At 37.9% G+C, this 26,002-nt stretch overlaps 2 protein-coding genes, 1 long non-coding RNA gene and 1 pseudogene across 4 annotated transcripts; all 4 read right to left on the bottom strand.

Annotated features, from left to right (window-relative positions):
- Positions 1 to 11,507: 11,507 nt before the first annotated feature.
- Positions 11,508 to 14,170, bottom strand: LOC112192580 (annotated as a pseudogene).
- Positions 14,171 to 14,833: 663 nt separating this feature from the next.
- LOC112194218 lies at positions 14,834 to 17,057 on the bottom strand. Its single transcript, XM_024334462.2, has 2 exons — positions 16,487 to 17,057; positions 14,834 to 15,800 (listed from the first exon to the last, which is right to left on the bottom strand). Exons 1-2 carry the CDS (start codon positions 16,846 to 16,848, stop codon positions 15,146 to 15,148), a joined length of 1,017 nt encoding a protein of 338 aa, XP_024190230.1. The 5' UTR covers positions 16,849 to 17,057; the 3' UTR covers positions 14,834 to 15,145.
- A 796-nt stretch (positions 17,058 to 17,853) lies between these two features.
- Positions 17,854 to 22,027, bottom strand: LOC112195264 (kinesin-like protein KIN-14U). 2 transcript variants are annotated; one of them, XM_040517258.1, is made up of 11 exons: positions 21,031 to 22,027; positions 20,871 to 20,954; positions 20,609 to 20,770; positions 20,399 to 20,505; positions 20,110 to 20,294; positions 19,868 to 20,032; positions 19,557 to 19,775; positions 19,293 to 19,330; positions 18,957 to 19,084; positions 18,229 to 18,880; positions 17,854 to 18,122 (listed from the first exon to the last, which is right to left on the bottom strand). In XM_040517258.1, the coding sequence occupies exons 1-10, from the start codon at positions 21,245 to 21,247 to the stop codon at positions 18,233 to 18,235; spliced, it is 1,953 nt and encodes a 650-aa protein (XP_040373192.1). In that variant the 5' UTR covers positions 21,248 to 22,027; the 3' UTR covers positions 17,854 to 18,122; positions 18,229 to 18,232. The 2 variants fall into 2 exon arrangements, with proteins under 2 accessions (XP_040373192.1, XP_024191404.1); XM_024335636.2 differs by having other exon boundaries at positions 17,854 to 18,880; positions 21,031 to 22,026.
- A 2,348-nt stretch (positions 22,028 to 24,375) lies between these two features.
- Positions 24,376 to 25,012, bottom strand: LOC112191601. Its single transcript, XR_005808291.1, has 3 exons — positions 24,945 to 25,012; positions 24,712 to 24,814; positions 24,376 to 24,491 (listed from the first exon to the last, which is right to left on the bottom strand). It is a non-coding gene; the product is annotated as an uncharacterized LOC112191601 (long non-coding RNA).
- Between the last annotated feature and the right edge of the window lie 990 nt (positions 25,013 to 26,002).

The following is a 26,002-nucleotide window of genomic DNA, read 5'->3' as shown; positions in this document are numbered from 1 at the left end:
TCTTCACGGCTCCTTCTTCTTCTTCCTCTCCTTGCTTGAAAACGCAGAACTTTGCAACTAGAGAATGGAGAAGGAAAATGGAAAGGAAATGGAGAGACAAAGAAGATGAAATGGATGAAGGAATTGGTGATTGAGAGTGAGAGGAGAAGGTGTTTAAATAGGGAAGAAAAAGAAGAGTGAAATGATGAGATGAAGAAAAATAATGAAAGTGGAGTATGAGAGTGGTTTGTAAAATATGTAAAAGATGAGGTAATGATGAAAGCAAAGCATGAAGGTGAAGAAATGTGGAAGTGATGATGATCTTTTAGGGTAGAAAAAATGTATCCAAGGAAAAAGAAATGCTTTCTTCATATGGGTGGGAAACATGAATATGTGGTGTTGAGCTGTTTTCAGGTCAGTTTCTTCCCCTTTATTCCTTCAATTATTTCTCCATCAAAACTTCAGAATGAGCCTTCGACTTCTTCATAAAAAATGTTCCACTATGAGTGTAGATCATCCTGACAAATTTTCAGAGCTTTATTCCATGTGGTTGGGCCGGAAATGCTGCTGGAACTCTTACAGGTCCAGTTTTCCGGTTTTATTTCTGTAGAAAATTGGGCTGATTGTTTGAAGGCCTTCCACTCATATTTTTCTCTGGCACTCTTCATAAGAAATGATCCTTGGGCTTTCTAGAATGAATCTGGAAAGTTTCAACTCATTTGAAGTTCGGATGGTTAGTCTGCCACTCCTCATTTCTTGTCTAGCTCGCTTTCTCATTGGCTCAATTTCTCCAAGACACGCTTTCTCAGGCCAAAATGCTCATTTTAGGGCCAAACAGCTCATTTCATCATCATCTACTCCAATGTACCTAAAAAATAGAAATTGAGTTAAAAATCGATTCGTTAAGGAATTAACTAAGCAAAATGTGAGGAATTAACTATTAAAATACCGCATTAAAATGCTCCTATCACAGACCCACCTCCAAAACCTCACAATTTCCAGAATCCAGACTAAAATCAATCTATCTCCTCTCCACCCCATTCACACGAAATACTCACAAAATAGAAAAGACTGAAGAAGACAAGAAGTAGAACAAAAATTCAACAAGAAAAAGAGAATACCTTACCGTTGAGAATGAACTGTCAGGTTGAGAAATGTTGATTTTGGTGAATCTGGAAATGGAATGGAAAAGAAGGGAAGATGATGAATTGAGTCTGGAAATGGAATGGAAAAGAAGGGAAGATGACGAATTGAGTGGGAGAAAAGAGACGGCAGCAATACTCAACTATCGAGAAATTTTGATCGAGGTAAAACTCTTGGCGGGATAATGAATTTCACTTTGAAATTTTGGAGCCTTTTTCCCAGCAATCTAACATGGAAAAAATATCACAGATGTCAAGCCGCGAATGGATGGTCGTATAAGTGAGGTGGTGGGGGTGCCCTACCTAAGACTTTCTCAGTGTAGAATGTAATTTGGGGAGTGCAAATTTCACTAAATTCGATTATATAAACCTCTTTCATTATTATCTTAATGACAAAGACAGCAAGGCTAATAACTAAAGAAAATATTGCTTTCCTTCAATAAGTTGGAAAAAGTTGCTTATGTTGCCCTTCAGAAGATCATTTTCATCAATTATATAGCAGAACAATCCTACCAGAATCCACAAATCAGATACAGAACTAATGCAAGCTAAGAAAGTCTTATTTAAGTAGAGCACATTTATCACATATATATCTTGTACATCAACACATTTATAGGTTTATAAATACTGCACATGAGCTACTCACAAAGCAAAACACAAAATATGCAAACAATGCGTGAGATTATGATGACCCTGGTCTTGTTCATGCTCACTTCTGTCTTGCCAATTCCCACCTGTGGTTTTTGCATCCCGCTCATCCCTCTTGATTCAGTTATCCTCCCACTGAATCACACACCAGAAGCAAGGCATGAACTAATGGCTGAAATATCAACCAACTGAGTTCATTACCTCATGTCCTTGAGTTCACCAAGAGCAATAAGCCCATCAAAGGAGTTCATGAATGATACACCAACAACTATACAACCACCTATTTCTCGAGCTCTGAGTAATTATATGTAACGCGAATGGGCATTGGCTCACAACTCTATACACCCTACTTAATGGCAGATACAGGCAATGCTGATACATGGTTTCAGTGTGAAGGATGCAGCAATTGCTTCCCTGCCATGGGAGGAAATTTCAAATATAGAGTTTGTAGAACACCGTTACTTACGACGTACAGACCCCCTTTGTGTTCCCCAATTATGTGATATCCATATTGGAGGGATGTGCGTGTACAAGTACAAATACAGCAATGGAAGCAAAAGTGAGGCTCGGGTTTCAAGTGATATCTTTACTTTCCCAGACACTAACCAAACCTCTATGAACTTCAGGGTAACTTTTGGTTGTGGAACTGATAACCAGAATATCAGTTTTGGTCAAAATGATGGACCTAAGAATCCGATAGCTGGCATATTTGGGTTAGGTATGGAGCAGCGGTCAATCCTAAATCAACTAGCTAGCTAGAGAGACCAATCGACGCTTCTCTTACTGTCTGCCGCCATCAACAACACCAAAGGAAACTCATACAACATTAAGCTTTGGTAAGGATGCGAAAATAAGTGGAAGTATACAGAAAACAGAGAGTTTGCCAGCACATGTGCATGCATACAGTGTCAATCTTTAGGTATAAGCATTGCAGAAAAGCTCCTTCATATAGATCCAGCACTTTTCAAGCTGAAATATGGCCCTTTTGGTGGATTTTTCATAGACATAGGTACTCTTTACTCTATGCCTGTTAAAGGTGCATATACAATTTTGAGAGAAGAGATGGTGAAGTATGTTATGCAGCATTATGGACAGCGTCCAACAGAGCAAGGTATTTTTTATCTTTGTTATGGATCGTTAGGAGGGGAAATAAGACTTTGCCATCAATGACATTCCACTTTAAAAGAGAAAACCTTGTACTGGATTCGAAAGCTGTGTTCGAACAACTCAATTCTAATTCTGCATGGCTATATTCCCTACTAGTGAGTTAGGAATCAATATCCAAGGAGCATTTCAGCAGGCAAATCATCGGTTCTTGTTTAATGTACCGAAATTATCTCATTATGGTAGAAAACGTAGTGTCACTTGCACCAGAGATATGCCAATAAGTTTCAAAAAGTTAAAGTAATCTAAAGATTTCAGTCTATATATAGCTCCCAGAAAACCATTACTCTCTCACTGCACATACACAACTTGCATCCACATACATACATTCTCATACAGAAATCAAAATGAAAATCGGAAGTTTACCAAGGAAAAGTTCTTGTTTAGGGATTAAAACAATGAAAACAAAAAATTTGACTTGAAAAATGCAGTATTGGCCTATTGGGTATAGTAACACTATTGCAGATCTAATGCACCAACATATCTATAAGTTTAGAAATATTACCTTCATGGATGAACTTACTCTCAAACCAAAAGAAAGAAACACAACTCTCAAAGCAAACAACCAATTGCAAATATGGTACTCCTTCACTATCAAATTGCAATGACTTCATGGCAATACTTGCTTCTTGCATGTCCTTATTGTGTAAGAGGTTTATTTTTCTTTGGAGCAAAACATAAAGAATAAGAAAATGTTGGAGGGAGCTTAGGGTTTAGGATTTAAGAATTACTGTGTTGACCATTTATGCTCTATTATTTTGTGGCCTTTTTTCTCTTTGTATAACTTTTTATGGGCCCCAAGATTATAAATATAAGTTCTAGACGAGGTGAATTGAAAGTCCTTGTAAAACAGGCTTTGCTTATATTTCTCTTCTTTACTTCAAATCCATATACTGTATAAAGCTCTTGACTTTAAAAATGCAAAGCAAATTAGAGCTTCTCAGAGAGGTACAATGAGGCCCTTGAGAAATTATGTTGCTTGACACATACTTAGGCAAGAGAGGCTAAACCCTAAAGAACATGAGGGGTGGGATCACGCCCCTCAGTTCAAAGCATCTGTCAACTTCAATGGAGATTTTTTTGAAAGGCCTACCTTTTATAGAACATGCGGTGGTATCATAGAGCCCTGAGTGCCATGGAAAGGCACTGAACTTTAGCTGGTTCCATTGCCACTCTTGCAAAGAAATTGTGTGGCCCAAATAGTTAACTGATTGTTGCCCAAATGAACATTTTGATAGCTTTACTTTCAATTGATGTGCTTGTAGAATAGTGAATACTTCAGCAAGATATTTAATGTGTATCCAAATCCAAATCCAGACATTTTGCGGGCTTTTTGACTGGTAGGGACGGCGGGCCTCCATCGGCCTACTTAATCTGCGGGTTTTTGGATGAGGCCTAATCTGTGCTTAAGGTTGCAGTAGTAGCATCTTGGATGGTTTTAGGCTAAGAGGGGCACTCCAGTATTGCTAGTATCGGTTTCTTATAGGGCTCGTCACAGTGAAAACACAGCCTTACTCGACGCTCTCTTTGCTCATAAGGGGACCGCTGTTTGAATAGTCCTTTTTGACTTTTTGTGGTGGCCTTGAGGGTATTGCAGTATTGGTTGTTCATCGTGTTTTGGTGAGGGATGGATGGAATATTGCAGCAGTTATTTCGGACTAGTAGGTTGCGCGAGGTGGATGTCAGGCCGCTGGTGCTGTAATTGGATTTGTTCGGATAGTGAGGTGGCGCGAGCTCGTCCTGTAGCACCCAAACTAAAGGTGATTTAGTTTTTTTTTTTTTTTGGTTTGCGCTATTATTGAAAGGAGATATAGTTTAGAAGGAAAAAAGAAATACTCTACCCATATTTGTTTCCCAGAATCTGGGCATTGGGAAAGGAAAGTGTTTCATTTCCTGCGTTTGGGACAGCCAAGGAAGGGAAATTGGTTCCCAAAGGAAAGGAAAAAGTGGAGGAAATTGGTCCCCCCCCCCTTCAGGATTCACTTTCCCAATGGAAAGGAAAATGATTCATTTCCTTTCCACCAACCAAACAGGGCCTAAATCGCTACAAAGGAAAGAAAAACGAAAAACAAAAAGAAAAGAAGTCAAACGACTGAGTCAACCATCAGTGTAATAAATAAACATGAGTGTAATAACGAAGAGTACAAAACGACAACACTAAATTAACATGAGTGTAATAACAAAGAGTACAAAACGACAACACTACGAGAGTGCTGAAGACCAGCCTATAATTACAGTTTTCTGAGAGTAGCTCTCTCACTCTCCTCTCTCATCAAACTCTCACAATGCCTTTCATGGTCTTTTTTCAGCTCAGCATCGACCCTCCTCCTCCACAGTCCACAACATGCCTCCAAATTATACGGAATCGAGACCCAACAGAGTTTACTTTGCTCAAAGGAGGTTTCCGTATGTTAGATAATTTCTGTATAGTGGATAATAGCACCTTGGAGAATAACCAAATCGTTCCAAACAAAGCTTCTGTTACTATGAGGTTGGACGGCCCCGTCGTCCCAATGAGCCAGTGAGTTTTCTGTAGGGGTTTTGTTAGTTGAAGATGTTTTGGGCCTAATTTTTGTTTTTGTTTATTTTAATGTGTTATTTCGAAAGCCCAATCTTTTCATATTGGTCTCTCTGTTTTTTTTTTTTTTTTTTTTTTTCTGTTCCTCAAGTTCAATTCTTTCAAATCCCTTGATGTTTTCAGGAGCAATCCGCCCCTCAATCAGCCACTGGGACACTTAGGTGGCATTCGGTAACGTTTTCAAGTCATCTTTTTCATTTTATAATATGAAAATGGCTTGAAAATGCGTTCGTTGGTCTGTTTTCAAATATGCAGAAAATAATTTTTAATTTTACTCGTAAAACAAGAAAACGACAAATAGACGTTTTCACCTTTTCATTCTCATATTTTAGAAAACACGGAGATATATTTTCCAAAACAAAGAAAAAAGAAGAACGTGCTCTCTTCTTCCATATTCTCAGGTCTCTCTCTCATCTCTAGTAGCCATCTTCTCTCGGTTTTGAAAATTGTTTTCGGAATAAGCTACCGGACACATTTTCGAATCTCAAAAATCCAATCTTGTTTTCTCTTTTTTATTTTCAAAATTGGTTTTTGAAAAATCATTTTTAAAAACGTTATCGGACAAGCCCTTACAGGCTCGACCTTGGATGGCTCCACTACAGATCCCGTGAGTTGAAGCCCAAACCCTAGACCCTTGCACATTTTTTCCTTCTTTTTTTTTTTTCCTTAAAGAGCAAGCAATCCTTGGTGTCAGGAACAATCCGCTGCCTAATCGGCCACCGGCGCATCTTCAAGCTCAACCAGAACAGTTGAGCCAATATCTGTCCCAAATTATGGCCCTGGCTGACGCGGCCCATGCTCGACACATTCAGTTCATGCTTGAGCTGGCGTCCTCAGCCTCGGCAAGGTAATGATTTGTAAATAAGTTAGTGGTTTGCATATTTCGATGATTTCATTGGTTTAAGGAAATGGGTTTAGGGTTCGTAAATAAGATGGTGATTTGCAAAGTTTAACTATGTTGTTTATGATTTGTGTGTGATTTGCATATTGGTGTTGTCAGGTATCCGCTCCCCAACCAGCCACCAGCGCATCTTCAAGCTCAAGCAGGACAGTTGCTGAGCCAATATCTGTCCCAAAATGTGGCCCTGGCTAACGCCGCCCATGCTCGACACACTCAACTCATGTTTGAGCTGGCGTTGGCCGCCAGCGCTACCTCGGCTTCGGCAAGGTAATGATTTGTAAATAAGTTAGTGGTTTGCATATTTCGATTTCATGGGCTTAAGGTTAATGGTTTTAGGGTTTGTAAAATAAGTTACTGATTGCAAGGTTTAACTATGTTTTTTATGATTTGTTTGTGATTTTGCATATTTGATTTCCATCTATTGATGTGTGCTTTGCTCATATTCCTGATTCTCTGATAAATTTTTACATTATTGTGGTGGTCGCTATAACTGTGTGCATAATGTATTGTCTCTGTTAAGCATCTCCTTATCATGAACCTTATGTCTAGTTGTTTGTTTGCCTTAATTTGTCTTCTATTTTACCTTTGCTGTCTTGTAATTTTCCCTCATGTGTCTTCTTCAATTAAGGAAAGAGAAGCAACTGAACATGTTGCCACTAGGGAAGTAACATTATCCAAAGATAACATGTATTGGATTTGATTCAGGGGTGTCTTTAGTAGCTATACAAGTTTTGGCTTAAAAAAATCTATAATTGCTTCTCTTCAGATTCAGGGGTGTATTACCTCCTCATGTCTCCTCAGCTGGCGCTGGAACATCAGCTAACTGCTAACCCACCCCTTCTTACGGGACCTGATGATACTCTCAAAGCAAGTATATAATTTAACCCTAGAAATATCATTAGTAGTATAAGCAAGTAGGGATCGTTCTATTCCGGGGATTGAGGGTACACCTGTCAATGTAAGACAATTTAAACAATTAAAATAAAAACAAAGTATCATATTCACACATATAAACACTATTCACGAATTTAGGGGGGTTTTTAGGATTTTGGTTTTTCGAAAATTAAAAGAATTAAAACTAAGTATAAACAAAAAACACAAATACAAGAATGGAATGTAAGAAACAAAGATTAAAACCAAGTTTACAATTGAATTCGAATGAACCCTACATTGTTCTTCCAAGTCATGTGAAAGAAGTTGATCATGTGAAACATTCGAAATCAAACGATTTCCCATATTTTACTTTTCAATGCTAATTAATCTAAGTGAAAGCACAAAGATTAATCCTATCAAACATGTAATCAAGCCCTAGAAAGCTAGTCAATCATGACATGTTCAACGCATGAAACACATAGAAAGGCTATCAACTCAAGTGTACAACTTAGTATGAATAAGTTCACCTAATTGCAATCCTCTTCAATTGAATTCGATTTTTGTCCAAAACATTTACTACTTTTTATTTAAGTTCACAACACAAAAAGTTGAATCATGTTCTTAAATCTAGCACCATTCATATCAAAACCCTAAGTGTTTCGAACTACATAAGATTAAAATACAAAAGTTATCTATAAAGCAAATTCAATCGAACAATCACACATAAGCAACTTTGGAATCACAAAGTAAGAAATGAAATCTTCATTCAATCATAAATTTTCAGAATATAAACTTTGTTCAAACATGAATGTCAACTAGAAACAAGTCTCACGAAACAAAGCAAGATTACAAAGAAAGAGGTTGAATTACACCGTGAGATGGAGATGGGGATGAAGGATGAAACGTTATGGATTCTTGAATCTCGAAAGCAAGCTTCAAGGTGGAGGATGGATGATGATGCACACGGCTCCCTCTTCTTCTTCTTCTTCCTTGCTTGAAACGTTGAATGCACTAGAGGATGGAGAGAGCTTTCGCGTAGAGAGAATTTTCTGAATTATGGGGGTGGTTAGTGACGTCTAGGGTGTAGAGTTTATATAGGGAACGGCAAAACTTGGCCTCCAAGCCGTGTATTTTCTGCTTTATTTTCCAAGGAATTAAATTAATAATTCCACATGCCTTCCACCAATGAGAAATTGCCAAATAAGCCCTAGTGTGTCATCCAACCAATCACAAAACTCCAAGAAGATTCCCTAATATATTCTTGACGAAATTCCTTGAATATTTTCTGATTTTCTTCTCTATTTTCGGCCAAAATTCCTTTAGGAATTGTAGGAACGAATCTGGACTTGTTTTTGAACATTTTCTTCCTTAAATCTCTCCATGGACTACCTTTAACGTCATCCCTTGATTTTCTCTTGATTTTCATGACAAAATGCAGATTTTATTCCTTATTTTCGTCCAAAATATATTGAGGGGCTTTAGGAACGAATCTGGACTTGTTTTGAGCTTTTTCTTGTTGCACAATCCCTTGAAACTCTCCCTATAATATTTCCAACGTTTTTCCTTGATTTCTTCTTGATTTTTCACATTATCTTCATGATTTCCCATGGAAAAATCAGATTTAATTCCCAAAACTATCTCCATTACGTCACAAAACCCTAATTCCATGGGCTTTTATGGGCCTTGATCCATTTTGCCGAAAATCCAACTCAAATCCATATAGTTCTTGGGCTTCGTTGCTTCAACTTCAAGTCTTTTCTTCCTCCAACGTCTAGACACTTCATTTTTCCATTTCTTTTTCATGGCTGCGTTGGAAACTTGCTTGGGAAGCCTTCCTCCATTTTGTAGGATTTCCTGGTTGGAACAGGAAAGCTTATTTCTTCATTTCTGCTCAATTGTGTGGCCCATTTTCTCTCATATTCGTTTGTCTTGATGTTCGCAAGCTCCTCTTTCCATTCGTGCGTTCATTTCCACTCTTTAGCTCGGAGGTCCTGAAAATAGAAACTTTCTAAAAATGAAAAATAGAAACTTTCCTAAAAAATGAGAAATGAAAACTACAAAAATGGAAACTTTCTACAATAAGGAACTTTCCCAATCAAAGAATGGAAACTTTCCAAAGCAGGGATTTTTCAAGGAAATGGCGCAGAAAAATGTAGGGAAATACAGTTAAAACGTCGCATTAAAATGCTCCTATCACCTGATCCATTGTAAGTTTTTCTTTTCTCTGAAAATTATACAAAGATTTCACGTTTTGCTTATAAACCTATATATAATTGCTTCTCTTCTGATTCAGGGGTGTATTGCCTCCTCATGTCTCCTCAGCTGGCGCTGGAACATCAGCTAACCCACCCCCTCTTACGGGGCCTGATCCATTGTAAGTTTTTCTTTTCTCTGAAAATTATACAAAGATTTCATGTTTTGCTTATAAACCTATATATAATTGCTTCTCTGTTGATTCAGTGGTGTCTTTAGCTAATATGCAAGTTTTGGCTTAAAAAAACCTATAATTGCTTGTCTTCTGATTCAGGGGTGCATTGGCTGCTCATGTCTCCTCAGCTTACGCTGGAACATCAGCTAACCCTCCTCAGCTTACGGCGCTTGATCCATTGTAAGGTTTTTTTTTTTTTTTCCCTCTGAAAATTATACAAAGATTTCATGTGTTGCTATAAACCTATAATTACTTCTCTTTTGATTCAGGGGTGTCTGGTCTAGGCTGGAAAGCACCAGCACAGATGGTGTAGGCATTAACAGTGAAGAGATTAATCAGTACGCTGCTACACTGTTACAGTGAGTTTCTTAGTAGCATGTGTAATATTCCTTTGCTTTTTTTAATTTATTTTTAATCATCTTTGGTCACCTATAATCATCCTATTAACTTTCTCTTGTTCAGGAGTCCCACAGTTGTTCGCCCGGAACAAACAAGGTAAGATTTATGATCCTTTCTCCTATCCTTGAATATGGTTTGGTTTGTTCTTTATTGATCTTCCTCGATGTATTTAAGAATTCTGTGTTACTTTCAGTGCCCCAGCAACCACAGATATTGATGTTGCGCCAAGCCAATCAAGGTAAGATTTATGATCCTTTTCCTATCCTTGAATATGGCTTGGTTTGTTCTTTATTGATCTCTGTTGACGTATATAAGAATGTATTACTTTCAGTGTCCCAGCAGCCACAGGTGCTGATGTTGCGCCAGGCCAATAAGATTTACGATCCTTTTTCCTATCCTTGAACATGGTTTATTTTGTTCTTTTGTGATCTCCGTTGACATATATAAGAATGTATTACTTTCAGTGCCCCAGCAGCCACAGATGATGTTGCGCCAGGCCAATCAAGGTAAGATTTATGATCCTTTTTCTTATCCTTGAACATGGTTTGGTTTGTTCTGTATTGATTTCCCTCAATGTATTTACGAATGAATGTGTTGTTTTCAGTGATGCGGCAACCAAGAGGCATAGAACTCAATGAGTTGAATGGATGCAGGATTGAAACTTCTGATAATATGATCCTTTTATTATGATGTTTGTGAATAAATGTGGCAAAGAGATATTACTAGTGACAGTGATTTATCTAGTTGTGTTTTGTTGTGGGAGATGCAGGATTATTAACAAGAGTTAATATGTACCTTTTGTTTTGATGTTTGTGAAGAAATGTGGCGAAGAGATATTACTAGTGACGGTGACTTATCTAATTGTGTTTTGTTGGTTTTGACATGATATCAGTATGCCTTCTACTTTTTGAAACAATGAGCTATTTGCTTAATATAATTAAGTACTAATCTTTCATAACGTTACATCATTAAATTCCCGTGTTCTTTTTCAGTACATGCTCAATTACAGAAGAGAGAAAGACTCCATTCTTTAATATCTATTTTAGGGTTGTTTGATGTCGAATTGGATCCTTTATGTGTATAGTAAATACTAGAGATACTCTTATACTCCACATTTTTTATGGAAAGAAAATCCCTTTTCTTTTCTGCGAAAATTATGGACAGTTAATAAGAATGGTAAAACCCTTTATAATCAAAACTTCCGCAACCTCAATTTCACAGCAATTTATTGTATAACAAGATATTAATACATTTGATCTCAGCAAGTAGAGTAGAATCATAAAAAATCCAAAAACTGAAAATTCTTTCTTCGAGCTTGAGGTGCCTGTGGACTGCAGTAAGATTTTCCTTCCCTCTTATTCTGCGATCAGTTATGCTTTCCACAGCACCTTCATATCAAATACCACATAAACCAATACGCTTATCAATTATAAACCTGGGAAATATGAAGTTCAAAAGGTTTTAAGCTATAATCATCTCTCAGAATCAAGAACTGCCAAGTATTGATAAAGCATGCGAGGCTGAAGTACCGCTTGTATCATTTCTTGGAACCACACGGACAAAGTGCATTCCTACTAATTTGTCCACTCTTAGCCAAATTAGACTGAGCAAGGTCAAATGGGGTTGAACACATCAACTTTTGCACCTACATAACAGAAACTTTCAGTTATTAATGAACTTCCCACATTTTTATTTCAAGGAAATATCCAGAAAAATCAAACTTGAAGTTTCTACATGACTAATGGGGTTACCATTTGATCTATATATGTACTACCGACAGAAAAACAGTCGTGCAGTTGCATTCTGATGGGTTACTAAAGTGCGAGGTTTCATAAAATGCTAAACTTTGATCAGAATATAGTTTACGAAGAAGAGTACTCAAATCAATCCAGGTCTCCATAAACAATGTGCCAGAAATTGCCCTATCCAATATTTCATTAATCACCAAACCCCTCTCAATCCCTCCCATTTTCCCTCAGTCCTCTCTCTCTCTCACACACACACACACAGACGCGATACAAATTTAGTTCATTGGAAGGAAGAAAATTCCTGTAACCTAATTCATCTTAAAAGCAATCACACACACATTTAAACTCAGCTGCCAGAACAAGCAAGCAACTGCATAGAGAGATAAAAACCAGACCTCAAACCAAAAATTAACCACAAACAGATCCTACTTATCATAAAGTCTCCCCAGAGATGACAAAACAAAGAAGGCACACTGACTTGGAGAAGCCATAAGACATTCTGAAATTGACTACTCATAATTTCACCAATTTAGAGATACTAACTTAGTATGGTTTATCCCTATGTGGTGATTTTCACTAACCTGGGATGTATGAAGGAAAGCAAAATTTAAGATATAATACCTCGCCAATGTTTGTTGGAATTGGTTTCCCATCTGCTTTCAACTTTTCTATCTTGTTGTGTGCTTCTCTGGCCCAGGTGAACTTTGCAAGTGCATTCTCAACATCAGCTATTGTGCATTTACATTACTTTGCTGCTTCTTGTTTTTGCGTGATTTGGAGATTCTACAAAACAGAAGACCTAAAGCCATAATCAAGAAACTAAACAAGACACTTTTGAAAGACATAACCTAATACTAACGCGTGTCAATAAACAAATACTTTTGGGGTACATTCTTTGTATCATGAAGCTTCTGGAGTGACAATATTAGCATTTTAAAGAGGAACAAATACCTCAGCTTTGAAATGGTCAATTGCAATGAGAGATTGGCAAAGAATATGGAAAAGGATTGTGTTGATAATAGAGGAAAAACATTCAGGTGTGCTATGCAATGTCATTGTCACAAATATTAGCATCAAAATGATTTAGGATTCAATAGTTTTCTGGAGAATTATCCTGATTCCCAAATAGACCAGAGCATAGGAAACAAAGATTGAGTGTCAAATGACACTTATTCTTAAGAATATAGAGATGACTTAACTAATTGGGATGAGTCTAAGACTTGATCCAACCTTTAACTAGCCTATGAGACTTGAATTTTTAAAACAGTAGCACTTACTAGACAGATACCGCCGGAACAGTAATTTCTCTGGTACAAAAATTAGATAAAGAAAACATCAACTCCTTAAAAATGGGAAAACCAACCTCTCCAGTAGAATCAAATCCTCCGAGATATCATATTATCAATTCCTGCTTCTCGAATGCATTGGCAAAAGTCGCTTCACTGCTTCTCCCAACAATGTATTGCTTGAATGCCCCTACTCTTCTAGCAGTCTTCAACTCATCCGCAAATCCTAGTATCAACCCAATAAACAAACAGTTACTACTACTTAAAGGGATCCATAAACTCCCAACCAATCTCAACTGTAAACAATTAAGCTCAACCAAATGCTAGAACTAAATGGCCCATAATACATATGCAAAATCTGAAAGAAAAGAAAAGGGTGAGATAGCTCTTCTGCTTCAGATGGAATCAACTTCATCAATAGGCTAAAAAGGCCAATTACACCTACTGTTATACAACAGCTATGCAAATGTGGATGATGCAGCAGCCAAAATTTCATTCTTTCTTTAATATATCAAATGGGTTTATCAAAAGCTAAGCATATAACTAAAAAATATGCAAAATTTGAATTGACAGCAGCTAAAATTTCAATCTTTCTTCTCAATATGATCTGGGCTTATCGAAAGCTTGAGACTTTAATCACATAAATGGCTAATCAGCAATAACCAGAAAGCAAAATCAAACAAAGTTGAGTAGCTAAAGTCAGAAGGGGCGTACGGAACAGGGTGAATGAGTCGGAGCTGAGCTTTGGTTCATCTGGGGATGTCTTATTGCCGGTGAAGACACCCTTGATCTTGTTCACCCATGAGTTGTCTAGTTGCGTCGTGGAGAAGATAGAGCGGTGCAGTGATGGAGTGTGGTTACTGTCACTGTGAGAATAGCCGGATAGAGAGGACAGGAAACTCGAGCTTTTCTTGCTCAGTGTTGTGCTTAGGATTCGTGAAGAATGCATTGTTGGAGACTTGGAGTTCTGTCTTGCTCTTTCTGAGTTCTGACTTGCTTCTCCTACTCCCAGGAAGTTTAGCATTTCAGGGTTTTGGGAGTGATAGAAATATGGACTCTACATACGTCGTCGTTTTACGTGAAAAATTGGCAGTTCATGCTTCATAGTTCCAATACCACTGTATTTTTGAATTTTTTGAACCATTGCATTCTTTTCTCATTTGCAATTTTGGTCTTTGTGTTTCTTATAACTTGGCCAATCCTAATTCTATCATGTTATTGAACTGGGACATTATCCCACCTTAAGAATGAAATGATAAGCCAATTCTAGGTTTCATTTAACAAGAACATGCATCCCACATTAAGAATGAAGAAAGAAAATCCGAGTTGCATTGTAAAATCAAATCTTTGTTTTATCAAAGAGGCACTCTGGTTTTTTAAACACCAAATCACTTGACATTGTGAAAAATGTAGAATAGAATGATTACAATCGTAAACTGAAAAACTAAACACCAAAATGCAGGGTACAAAATGTCACATGCCAAACGTTTTCCTGCTTAAAATCAAAATTGCACTCAGAAATTAGATAATGAAGCTGTTTCTTCCTGCTTCCCATTGCACTCAGAAATTAGATAATGAAGCCGTTTCTTCCTGCTTCCCTGCTGTTTAAATCCAATATTGAGGCCGACAATAAAGTATGAGATGAGCTCGAGATGCTGTCCAGGAATGTTACAATCTATATGCAAAGTGTTGGAAAGAATAAATTGATTACGCAAACTTCATTGCAAATGTTATCAGAACCGTACATGTACTCCTTTTCCTATTCAAAAATACAAAGCAGGCCACAGCCTCCTGCACAAACTGATGATCCATACAAGTAGAAACTACACCGATCTGCCACTCTAAAACCTACAATCATAAATAGGAGGTTATGGCTTGATCTTCAAAGAAAGGTGGCCAGAGATGTCAAACCAATACAACAAGAGCACTGCAGCCACCCACTGCTTCACATTGTGAACATAAATTAGGACCCAAAACAAATGAATAAATGAATGCAACTCTAGGCCTTTGTCCGCTTAAACTCAAACCAGATCTCATAATGATTAAAAAGCAAGCTGTCATGTGTATGTTTTCCGACATACTCCAGGCCCAGCTTCGTAAGCCGTTTTTTACACTCGTCCCCTCCCAACCGTGAGCAGAACTTGATATTATGGGACACAAAGATCCGCCCATCATAAGGTTTCAATTTATTTGTCAATCTCTCTAACCCAAGCCACACAAGATCACCAGGCATATGAAGAAACACAGCACTAGCATAGATCAAATCATACACAACGTCAGAACCAAATCTGCTGAAGTCCATGTTGTCACCTTTCACAATTAAAGGGCGCTTATGAAGAAGACCTTGGGAAGGAAGCTCATATCTAAAGGCAGCCATTAGTGAGAGCTCATCTCTTTCGAGACAGTGGAAGTGTCCGGGATGAAGATAACGAATGAAGTGCAAACCAACTCGGAGGGTACCACAGCCAATCTCAAGAACCTTTGAATCAGGCTTAAGATGGCTGGACTGAGCAAGGAACTCAAAAACATCTCGCCCGCCTGCCCAAGGCTCACCATAGTTACTGTGGTGTTCTTCAGTAAGGAGCTCACCAGGGCATGGGAGGGCAGTGTGATTTCCAGAGTCAGGTCCTTCATAGTGAGATATACCCTTGTACCTGAAAGATTGTAAAATATAGATCAAAAACTTTGTAGGAAAAGTTACAAAATCACAGACAGTTGAATGCTCATTTTTCATTTCACCAATTCACCACACATAACAATAGCACCCTCCCAAAATAAGGGGAGAAACAAAAACTCCCAACCAAGTTAAGGAAATCATAAATACAATCATAATATGTAGCATACATGGCAAGAGAATCTTCTGCAAAGAAACCTAAACACAAGGTATCAAAGAAGCAATCACTATAAAGACATACTCTACTGTACACTCCAAGTCTTGACAGACTTAATCTTTTCCCTTTTCCCCCCTACTTAACCGTGTTCTTCACATCAACCAACCAGAAGACCTTTATACACTTGCCAGTTACCACATCTAGAACACTCAGAGACATAATGCAGAGTAAAGTAGATAAATTTAGGCGAACAATTTGAATGAAATCGCAATCGTAAACAGAATTGAATCAAAAGAGCTGCTACTCATAGATTAAAAGCTCACAACTTCAAATTAAAGATTAGAGAACCAAGACTTTTTCCACACATTGTTGCAGTCATCAATGAACATTTCCCCCTTTACAAACAATTGAACTAGCAACTCTAAAAGCATATCCAAATTTCGCATTCCAATCACAAAAACAAACACATTCATTATACAGAGAGATTATCAGAAAGAGAGTACACATACTGCAAGAGATCCTGGAGCTGCTGAGCCCGAGTCCTAGGGTTAATTCCCTTACGCAACACGTTATCCTGCATATGCAGCCCATTCACTCGGATCTGATCCTTCACCCACTCCACATCCTCCTTTGACGACCGTATCGTCTCGCCGCTCTCCCACCTTCCGGTCGCCGCAGCCACATCTCCTCCGCCGGACTGACTCGGAACGCCGGCGACGGCGATACGGCCGACGCCGCCGCAGGAGCAGGACGAGAGAGAGGAGAGGAGGAAGAAGAAGAAGACGGCGGCGACCGAGACCGAGAGGACCAGTACCGGGACAGTTACCACTATGCCCTTGGACGGTGACGACGAAGACGAGGAGAGAGCCATGAAAGGATTGGGTTCTCTGTTTTTTTCTCTCTCTCTCTCTCAGTCCATGACTCTGAAATTTTAGGTTTTTGATTTGGAAGAAGAACGACGTCGTTTCACGGGGCACGAGGATTTTTTTATTTTATTTTCTGTGTCGGTGATATTAATTGTGGGAGGACTTGTGCTTTGAGAATTGTTGTTCTTGAGGAACGTGGTTGGGGCATGAGACCCGGGAGGTGATTAGCTTTTGTGTTAGCAATGATGAACTGGATGTTAATGATTGATGATGATGATAATGTCTTGGAAATATTGTATATTGTTTTTGTTTGAGGAAGGTCATACTTGTTAAAAAGAGGCAGGGGGTGGACTTTTTGGTACCGAAAAATTGAAACCGCTCTGAGGAAAGCTGAGAAACATTGACAATACGAGAAACGTGCAATAGATGGTCGAATGTAGTTGAGATGTGGTTGGATTTAAGCTTTGGTTGATTGTGTTTTACAAGAGTTTATGGAAGTTAACTTATCGGTGTTGATGTCAGTAAGCTAAAACTAAGGTGGTTAGCTTGGTGGCCGGTTTTAGGCAAATAATTTAACCGAACGCACTAATTTAACCTTATTATGAAATGTGATTCTATTTATCAAAAAAAAAAAAAAAAGTGATTCTATAATTTTTTTTCACTGTTAAATTTATTTAATTTAGATCCTGAGGACATCATAGACTTATATACATGTACAATTGGAGTGAAAATTCAAACTCCAAACTTTGAATTAGAATCACTTCTCTTTTGAAAGAAACTTGTATGTTAGGTTACTTGGCCGTGAATAGAAATCGTTGTTAAAAGTAAAATCATACCCATCAAACAAAAGAACAAGACAAAATCTAAGGGAATATAGCTCGAGATCATCCTCTATAGTCCCACATCACTTTAGCATGGAGAGAACATTGAAGTGTTGATCACTCTGTGTGTCCATTTCCCACATCTCCCACCAGAAATGTAAAGGTTTGAAATGAAGAGGAAGATTAGAATAGAATCAATGAGCCAAAAGTGATGAAGTGTGTCACAAGGCTTCAAGCAAATAATGATCTATCTTTCTACATGTCCGAAAACAGACTTTAAACAAAGTGCCCCACATGGTTTACAATTTTCTGACAACAATCAACTACATTGATATGAAAGCCTAACCAAATCAACGTGTAAAGGGGTCGTGTAAGCAAATATTTAACAGACCCCCAGCAAGCAACAACCCTAATCAGACCACCCTGAGTCATTATCACACAACAATCCCTATAGAATCCTGCAGAAAAACCTAATGAGAATCAAACCCGAAAACATGCACACCAATATTATTCATACTGTACCGGAAACCATTAGCAAACAATCGAGCTCTTCCTCACACTTACATAGTTAGATTAGATCAGACATCCTTCTTCTATGACGATTAAGCATGACTTTCAAGTTTGGATCCGATGAAGTGACCAGCTTGCTTCGTGGCACCGGGGCAGCCGCCTTGGACGGCTGTGAGACATGGCACCTGGGACTCTCTGCAGGGACAGGGCACCTGGGACTCTCTGCAGGGACAGTATCTGTTTCCAGTGAATATCGGGACTTTCTGTTTGAATTTTTCAAAATGGCTCTGAACCGAGCATCTGAGGAGTAACTCATTGACTGTGAAGCCGAGAATTGGATTGAGCTTTTGGTCACATATGATCTCAAGCTTCTTGCTTTGCCAGCAATCTGTCTTTCTACAGCATTTTGTCTATGTCGACTGGCTGCAGTGGAAGTCATGAACCGTGGCAAAGAATTTGCAGTTCCTCTACTTGCTTTCTCAGGCTTTCGAGGTGTTTCTATGACTTCCTTCACAACTTCTTTGGGACTAATGGGGGCCTCCTCATCTTCAGAAGGTCTATGAGTGGTTGAGAAGAGCTTTATGTTTTCATGTAACAGTAACTCAGCCTTCTGTATTTGATTTTTAACTTTCTGACATTCTTCTTCTGCTTCTCTCATATCATTTTCAAGCTCCTTGATCCTTTTCTCCTTTTGCTTCTTCAGGTCCTAAAGTAATAACAAACAGTTAGCATGATTCACAACTGAGGAAGCTAACAATTTTCAAGAAATTAGAGACAAGTACCTCTGATATGTCCCTGTTATTCTCTATAGCCCTTGCCCTCTTTGCAAAGCTCAAAGAACAGATTGTCTCCGCAACATCTTCTTCACATGGGCTGACATGCACAAGCATCAAAACCTTTGAACCATGACCTAATTAAAACATTTGGAGGACCAATTAAATGTTAAGCAGTTTCAAGTCCATATGATGAAGAAAGTGTAGATAATCATGTGACTATTAGATCATTCTGCCGCAACAAGATAACAAATTGAATAGTCATTCGCATATGCATAACTTCGAATTATCTGATGCCATCAGAAATTCAACTCCATGAAAAATTCAAAGAATCCGATAATTTACCTAAGGAATCTTTAAGGATCTGTGTGAGTTTGCTATTCCTGCAATCAAATAAATAAAAGTCCATATATATCAGATTCTTACTGAATCAGATTCTAACAAATCGAAATATATTCTAACTAATTGAATCAGATTCTAACCGATAGAGTCTACTGGAAGTTACAGATCAACAACACATACAAGCTTACAGATCTACTCACCAAAGAAAAAGTAAAAGGGAAGGCATTTAAAGCTGACAAGGAATCATATTCATACCAACTAACTTACCTGTAAGGCACATGGCCTCGTTTCCTTCTCAGAGCAGCAATAACATCCCCCAAAGATGAGAGAGAAAGATTTATGGCCCTTCCCTCATCCAGTGTTAGTCCAGTTGCTCCTGTTTTAAGCAATCTTTCGCTTCCACCAAGATCAACCAACCATAGTTTGCTCACTTCCCTTTTGGCTTCCAAAGCATCTCCATGTCGGAATATGGTTATCCTCGTTAAGCTAGATATATGAAGCTAAAAAGATAAAGTAATTATCAACCAAAACTAATCCAATGTAACATTGTGAGAAATCTAACTAGACCTGTAACCCACCAGTGAGACCTGCTAGATGCCTCGTTCACATTAGTCCAAGCAGTAGATCTAACTCGCTTCCCCCGATTATACCACCATCTAGCTTTAGCAAAATCAAGAACCGGAACTTCTGTAAGACCCTCGATTTCTATGAAACCCTTTGTATCTGTTTGAATGCTGAGATTGCTGTAGTAGGCCAAGCCAAAGTAAGCAAAATAGTAAAAGGCCTAACTACGCAAGGCACTAAACTAAGAAGTAATTACCATCTTGTTACAGTTTCATGTGGTCTTGAGGCTGCTTTTGGGGACAGTAGATCCCTGAGATTGCCCATGTAAACTTCCAACATGCTCATCGAAAACGTTAAAGAAGACGAGCAATCCAACGAGGCTTGACTGAAGATCTCTCGGAGAGCTCTAGGAATTATTCCTGGCTCTTCATTTGTGCCATCCTGTACATGCATTTTAGTCCATCATTCACAGAAGTTTCTTCAATTTGTAGAAATCAACCACATAAATGCAACAACATTTAATGCAGTTTGAATTTCTTACTGACCATGGTAAATGTCTTGCCAGTGCCAGTTTGACCATGAGCAAAAACACACACATTATGACCATCAAGTGCAGATCTGAGAATTGGTTCCACCTCAGCAAATATATTTTCTACAGAACACAAAAACATGAATCAGGATAGAGTGACTCTCACTACAACTGAAACATTCAATAAACAAAACTCGTACAACACATTCTCTCATTTGACACTAACCTTGGCTTGTTTCTTGGGGAAAGACCTTATCAAACTCAAATTCCTTTCTTGCTCCAGAAGACTTCACCACAATCTTCTCTGATCCAGCTGAAATGGGTTCGCGAATTCTTCTCTTGTTGATCACTAGGAATGGTCTAACTCGACAAAACACTCGAATACTGCCTGAACATCCATTTCACTAGCTACATTATACAGAAGTACTAAAACCATTTCCACATAAAAATCAACAATTAAGGCAAATGTGGTTTGTCACCCTCTTTACCTTTGATGTCTATGATCTTATTCAAAGCTTCTCTCCTCTTCTCATCCCATAGCTTCTGCTTCACCTTCAACTGTGCAATTTCTCCTAAAGAACCAACTCAAAAAAGTCAATACATTCCCATTTGTCCACATTGTTGAAACTGAAAATTCAAAACCTTTACCTTCAAGACTGCAGATTGACTGCTGAAGCTGATTCTTTTCGTGCTCCGGCACCACATTGACGTCGGTACAAGTGGCCGGAAGAGGTGGTGAATCCGATAAATAAGAAACAGGCGGCAACCCATCACTGGAATCCGGGTTTGATTCCATGGGAGCTGATTCTAAGCACCCATTATTTGAAGGAACTGAGATCTGTTCATTCTCAGTAGAAATGAACATTTCTCAGAGAAAGATGCAATATTGAGATACAGAATATGAGAGAGAAGTGACAAGAGAGAGAGAGAGAGAGAGAGAGAGAGAGGGAGGGAGATTTACTATTCAAGAAACAGAGCCAAAAAGCAGAGGAGACCCGGATATTTATGCACTGTTAATCAGCAGGACCCAGTAATTTTATTTAACCCAAAATTAGTACTTTCAAGATAAAGCTGGTACAACAAGAATTGTTTATATAATTGTGGAAATGTTACCGTGTTTTTTTTTTTTTTGTACAGAAACATCCCAACAGAAATGGAGACCCAGGTAAGTTAATAATGAGCTAATAATGAAGCAGAAGCAGAAGCAGTTGAAATAAATAAAGCATGCATGTACTTTCAGAGCACAAGAAATCAGGAAAGTTATGTAAGCAAAGTAAAATGATCCTCAAATCTCCACCCTCTCACATGTAAAAGTTACCCAAAAAGCTTGATGATCCTAAAAACCTCTCACAGCATCTCAGAAACTGAAAACCCAACAGGTCAAACAAGCAAGAAGTCAGGAACTGGGCACAGAATTTGAAAGGATCCTATGCAAATATAAAAACTACAGGTGGAAAAAACAAGTGGGTTTGAGTTACTTTCAATGATTAAAACTCTCCACTGATTAGGAGGTGAGAATTACTGTGGGGATTTAAAAAAAAAAAAATTGGTGGTGATTTAAGATTCTGTTTTGGGTGGTCAAGATCTAGAACTCTATGGTGTAAAGTAAAGAAGTAGTTTTTTCTGAGACAGAGGAGCGTGTGGAGCGGAGGGGCAAGACGGCAGGAGGGACCTTAAAGGGAACATGACGCAGGTGCTTCTAATTAAAGCTTTAACAGTTAAACCCCACTAAACTCCTCAGCCACTAAAATTTCCAGAATTTATTACCAACAAAGAAATAAAGTCAAAGTTTTTTTTTTTTTTCTTTTTCTCACTGAAAACCAAGATACTACAGCTGCGAGTTGGAAATTAGTCTACAAACAGTGTGTGACATTTTTCAAATTTTGTTGTTCTCTGAAAGATTAATTTTTTCTTTTTTTAGAAAACAAATTGTATGTGGTTCAATATATCATCATAACTTGTTAATTCGGAGATTACATTATATTTATATCTAATCTCTTCTTTACCCTATAACATTTGCTAACTTAATCAAATGAAAACATCGCAACATTTGCTAAGTACTCCATCATTTAAAAGGGCTTAAGCATTTTGGAAGACTGGTCCAAACAGACTCAAAGGTGTTTACATGTGCCAAACCAGTAATTACTTCAAATGATGCAGTATCCATTTCCATTATATTTGCTAAATGCGATACACATCATCAAAACTTATAATAGTAAAGTACATGCAAAATGTGATATACATTATCCAAACTTATAATAGTTCAATACGATTTGCAAAAAGAAAATTGTGCAATCTAAGAGAAAATACATGTCCATAGGCATGTTTATTGCAGCACATCTCATAAATTAAAGCAGATTGTTCAATGTATCTGATGTTTCTGGGAAATCTTTCACAACTGATTAAGCATCAAAAGTAATGAAGATATCAGATGGATGGGATCTCATGTATTTTTTTATTCGGATCTTCCAAGTACTGATCGTTGAATACGAGACTTCTTACGCTTCTGTTGATATCCAACTTATCAAAATGATCCATCTGAATCCTATACTTCAGGGTCTGGACACTCTCTTGGGGGCCTGCTTCAATAGTTGCTATGTGGCTACCGCTGTCTCGTACTGCACGGATATCAACTACAACTATATCTCTGCAATTTAAAAATTAAATCACATTATGATAATGTTATGTGTGCGGACACCAAGAGGATAGAAACTAGCTAGAGGTAAAAGTTCTTAACTCGGCGCATATAGACAATATATCTATATACTTACCCAGTAGGTACTGTGTGATTCACTTCCTTCTCAATAGCCTCTCCTTCGTGTTCCACATTAGCTCTTTTCGTGGGACGCGGATTGTCACTGCACAAAAGTATTAAGATACGCAATTGGACATCACATGCATTCGACATGGTGTATATTGAAATCAACTCCTACTTATTATCATTGTGATGATATTCACAGTACTTATTCAACAACTGATTTGTGAAACGTTTGTTGATCGATTTCTAACATTTTCGATAAAACATAGCTGGGAAGATCTCCCTAGAACAGAAGGGATTGTAGTAAGTCTAGAACTAAGGTTTGTAGAAGGACGGATAGAGTTTGGACAAGGGGAAATCAAAGAACAGATATCAAAAGATGGAAACAGGTTCATTGTGGCACAAACGGAAGGGAAAAGAAAAACCATCAGTCGATCATCAGACCGTTGACAGTTTCTCCAAGAAGGTTCAGCTGAGGAAAGGTAAAAATCTATAGTTTTCTGGTGAGTAATTTAGAATCATCAAACCAATTAAAAGATTTTCTCAAGGACAGTATATAATTCATTAACATAATTATGACTTACTCAATAACATCATCCCTGATATTCAACTTCCCATGATGACAGAGCCCCGAACAAAAATTGTATCAGACCGCCATTCACATACACTATTGTTCACTACACCAAAAAATGCATCACACGACGGTGAAAAAACGTCGTCTGATTTGAAGACTCACCGTCGTCTATCTCGATGTTGTCTGATGAAAAATCAGACGACGGTGAATTCACCGTTGTATGATACAAAGTCAGTCGACGTATATTTCTTAACACCGTTGTCCAAGAACTCGACAGATGCCGGACGCACCCATGCACAGCACTTGTGCGCAACAGTTCACACAACAGAATTTGCTTTTTTGCCGTTGTGGGTTGAGATTTTCATACAACGGTTTTGTAGTTTAACTGTTGTGTGATTTAAAGTAAGACAACTATGTTCTAGTATTTTCTGTTGTATGAGCTTAAAACTAGATGACGTAACTTATTGAAATCCATTGTGTGATGTATATAATTGCGTTGTGTGAATACCCAAATTTTGAATGGATATAAATTAATAGTGAACAATTGGAATACAAATTGAATGCAAACCATCAAATGATCAACATTTGTACCGGAATCATTGTGATACATCAATTCATAAATTATTGAATTTAAGGAAATTGCTAAAGCATATTCATCCATCTCATAGACTAAAAAGCATTTTTACATGATGAAAGAAAATATAGCTTGCTGCATTGCTTTGTACTCCATGCTCGATCTCCCAAAGACTCTTTATGCAACATTCCACCATTTAGTTCCTGACACAATTAACAAATGCAATGAAAACAAAAGGGATAATGCCTTGCTATGTACATAATATACAAGCATTTTAGAATTAAACAATTTATAATATACAAGCAAGAAAGAAACAGAGAGTGATGTTCTAGCAGTAATTAAAAGTATGATGCCATAGGTATAAAATGCAAGAGAGCAATCACTTGCAACAAAGAAAAAAGTATGCACTGATCACTTACATACCACACCAAGATAAGAGTACGTTCTGACCTCTTCTTTTGTCCAAGGTATCAATTGTTTGAATATACTAGTGATTCATCTAGTATAGCAAAAGATATCATTGATCCTATTAATCAAACAGAGGATGTCATTCACCAAGTAAAAACATAAGGTAATAAACTAATAGGAGTGTCCAAAAAAACATTGCTGACTTTATTTTCTTAATGAATACTAAAGAGCATCAGTGATCTCTTTACCTCAAGATTGTCTGCACTTGACGTTCTTTGCAACACTAAAACCAAATTGAGGCTACATTAGCAGTAGGAATATTGACAATTTCAACCGGTTATTTCGAGTGTCCTTTCAACCGGCTATTTCGAGTGTCCTCTTCCCTGTGAAAGAGTCTATGAATACCTCCATGCACACGTACTTTCTCAGTAACATGGTCAACTTAGAAAATTCACCAAAAATTCATTACAAATCCAAATGACAAGGAATCAGTTTTCAAACAAGCATTGGGATGTCTAGTTCAATATACAGAAAAACCAGAACTTAAATGATTCAAGTAGAAGTTCAAATCTCAACAGAAAATCAGAGGAACATTTAAAATTCTGGAACTTTCTCAATTACAGACCAAACTTGGAAAATTCACAGAACATTCACTTTATGTCAAAATAAGATGAAACTTTCCAGATCCTTTTCTAACTAACAGAAGTAAAACATATCAAAAATTCAGGTCATTTGGAGTTCAATAAGTCAGGAAAAAGAAATACCAAAGAAGGCTGTACTGCAGGACAGTTTCTACAGATTTCTTTCAAAATACCAGAGTTCTTGGTATCATAATCCTTAAAATGATGGAAGGAAAATGATTATAATTTCACAATGAGACCTATAGTTAACAATACCAGAGTTCTTGGTGTCCTCTTGCCTCATCCACTTCTTCTGGGCATTGAGAATCCGAAACAAAGCCCCGGAATTATGCGACAGCAGCTCATTACAAAGCCAAGCCAGCTTGAACCTCCGCCACTGCTCCGGGAGCTCATCCAGCTCATGAACCTCTAGATTGGGCGATGATATGATCATCACCAAGTAGACCACTCCTATATATATGTAATACCCTGCGTCGCCTGAGTAAAACCAAAGAGAAAAGGTAACTTCATCAGACTACATGCATAGCGGATTTAGGTTTTTCGATTTGGACAAAGACTTTTCCCTAGCATCAATCACTCACAAGCATGCCTGCAAGAGTGATCAACTAAAAGCTTGGCTCTGGGTTCATTGGGGTGACTGATACCCTTTAATTGACAAGGAACAC

Source organism: Rosa chinensis, chromosome 3 (assembly GCF_002994745.2).
Source record: "Rosa chinensis cultivar Old Blush chromosome 3, RchiOBHm-V2, whole genome shotgun sequence".
NCBI classification, from domain to species: Eukaryota; Viridiplantae; Streptophyta; class Magnoliopsida; order Rosales; family Rosaceae; genus Rosa; species Rosa chinensis.
This window is presented reverse-complemented; position numbering and strand designations above follow the sequence as displayed.

Bases quoted from the DNA above. Each gene is read 5' to 3' on its own strand.
- LOC112194218 (XM_024334462.2), bottom strand. From the start codon at position 16,848: ATGGCTCTCTCCTCGTCTTCGTCGTCACCGTCCAAGGGCATAGTGGTA. The intron at 15,801-16,486 runs GTATGTGTACTC...ACAATCTTTCAG, and splicing joins CAGCTCCAGGATCTCTTGCA to GTACAAGGGTATATCTCACT.
- LOC112195264 (XM_040517258.1), bottom strand. From the start codon at position 21,247: ATGTTCATTTCTACTGAGAATGAACAGATCTCAGTTCCTTCAAATAAT. The intron at 19,776-19,867 runs GTGGGTTACAGG...TCATATATCTAG, and splicing joins GCATCTAGCAGGTCTCACTG to CTTAACGAGGATAACCATAT. The intron at 18,881-18,956 runs GTACTTGTCTCT...TTATTACTTTAG, and splicing joins ATAACAGGGACATATCAGAG to GACCTGAAGAAGCAAAAGGA.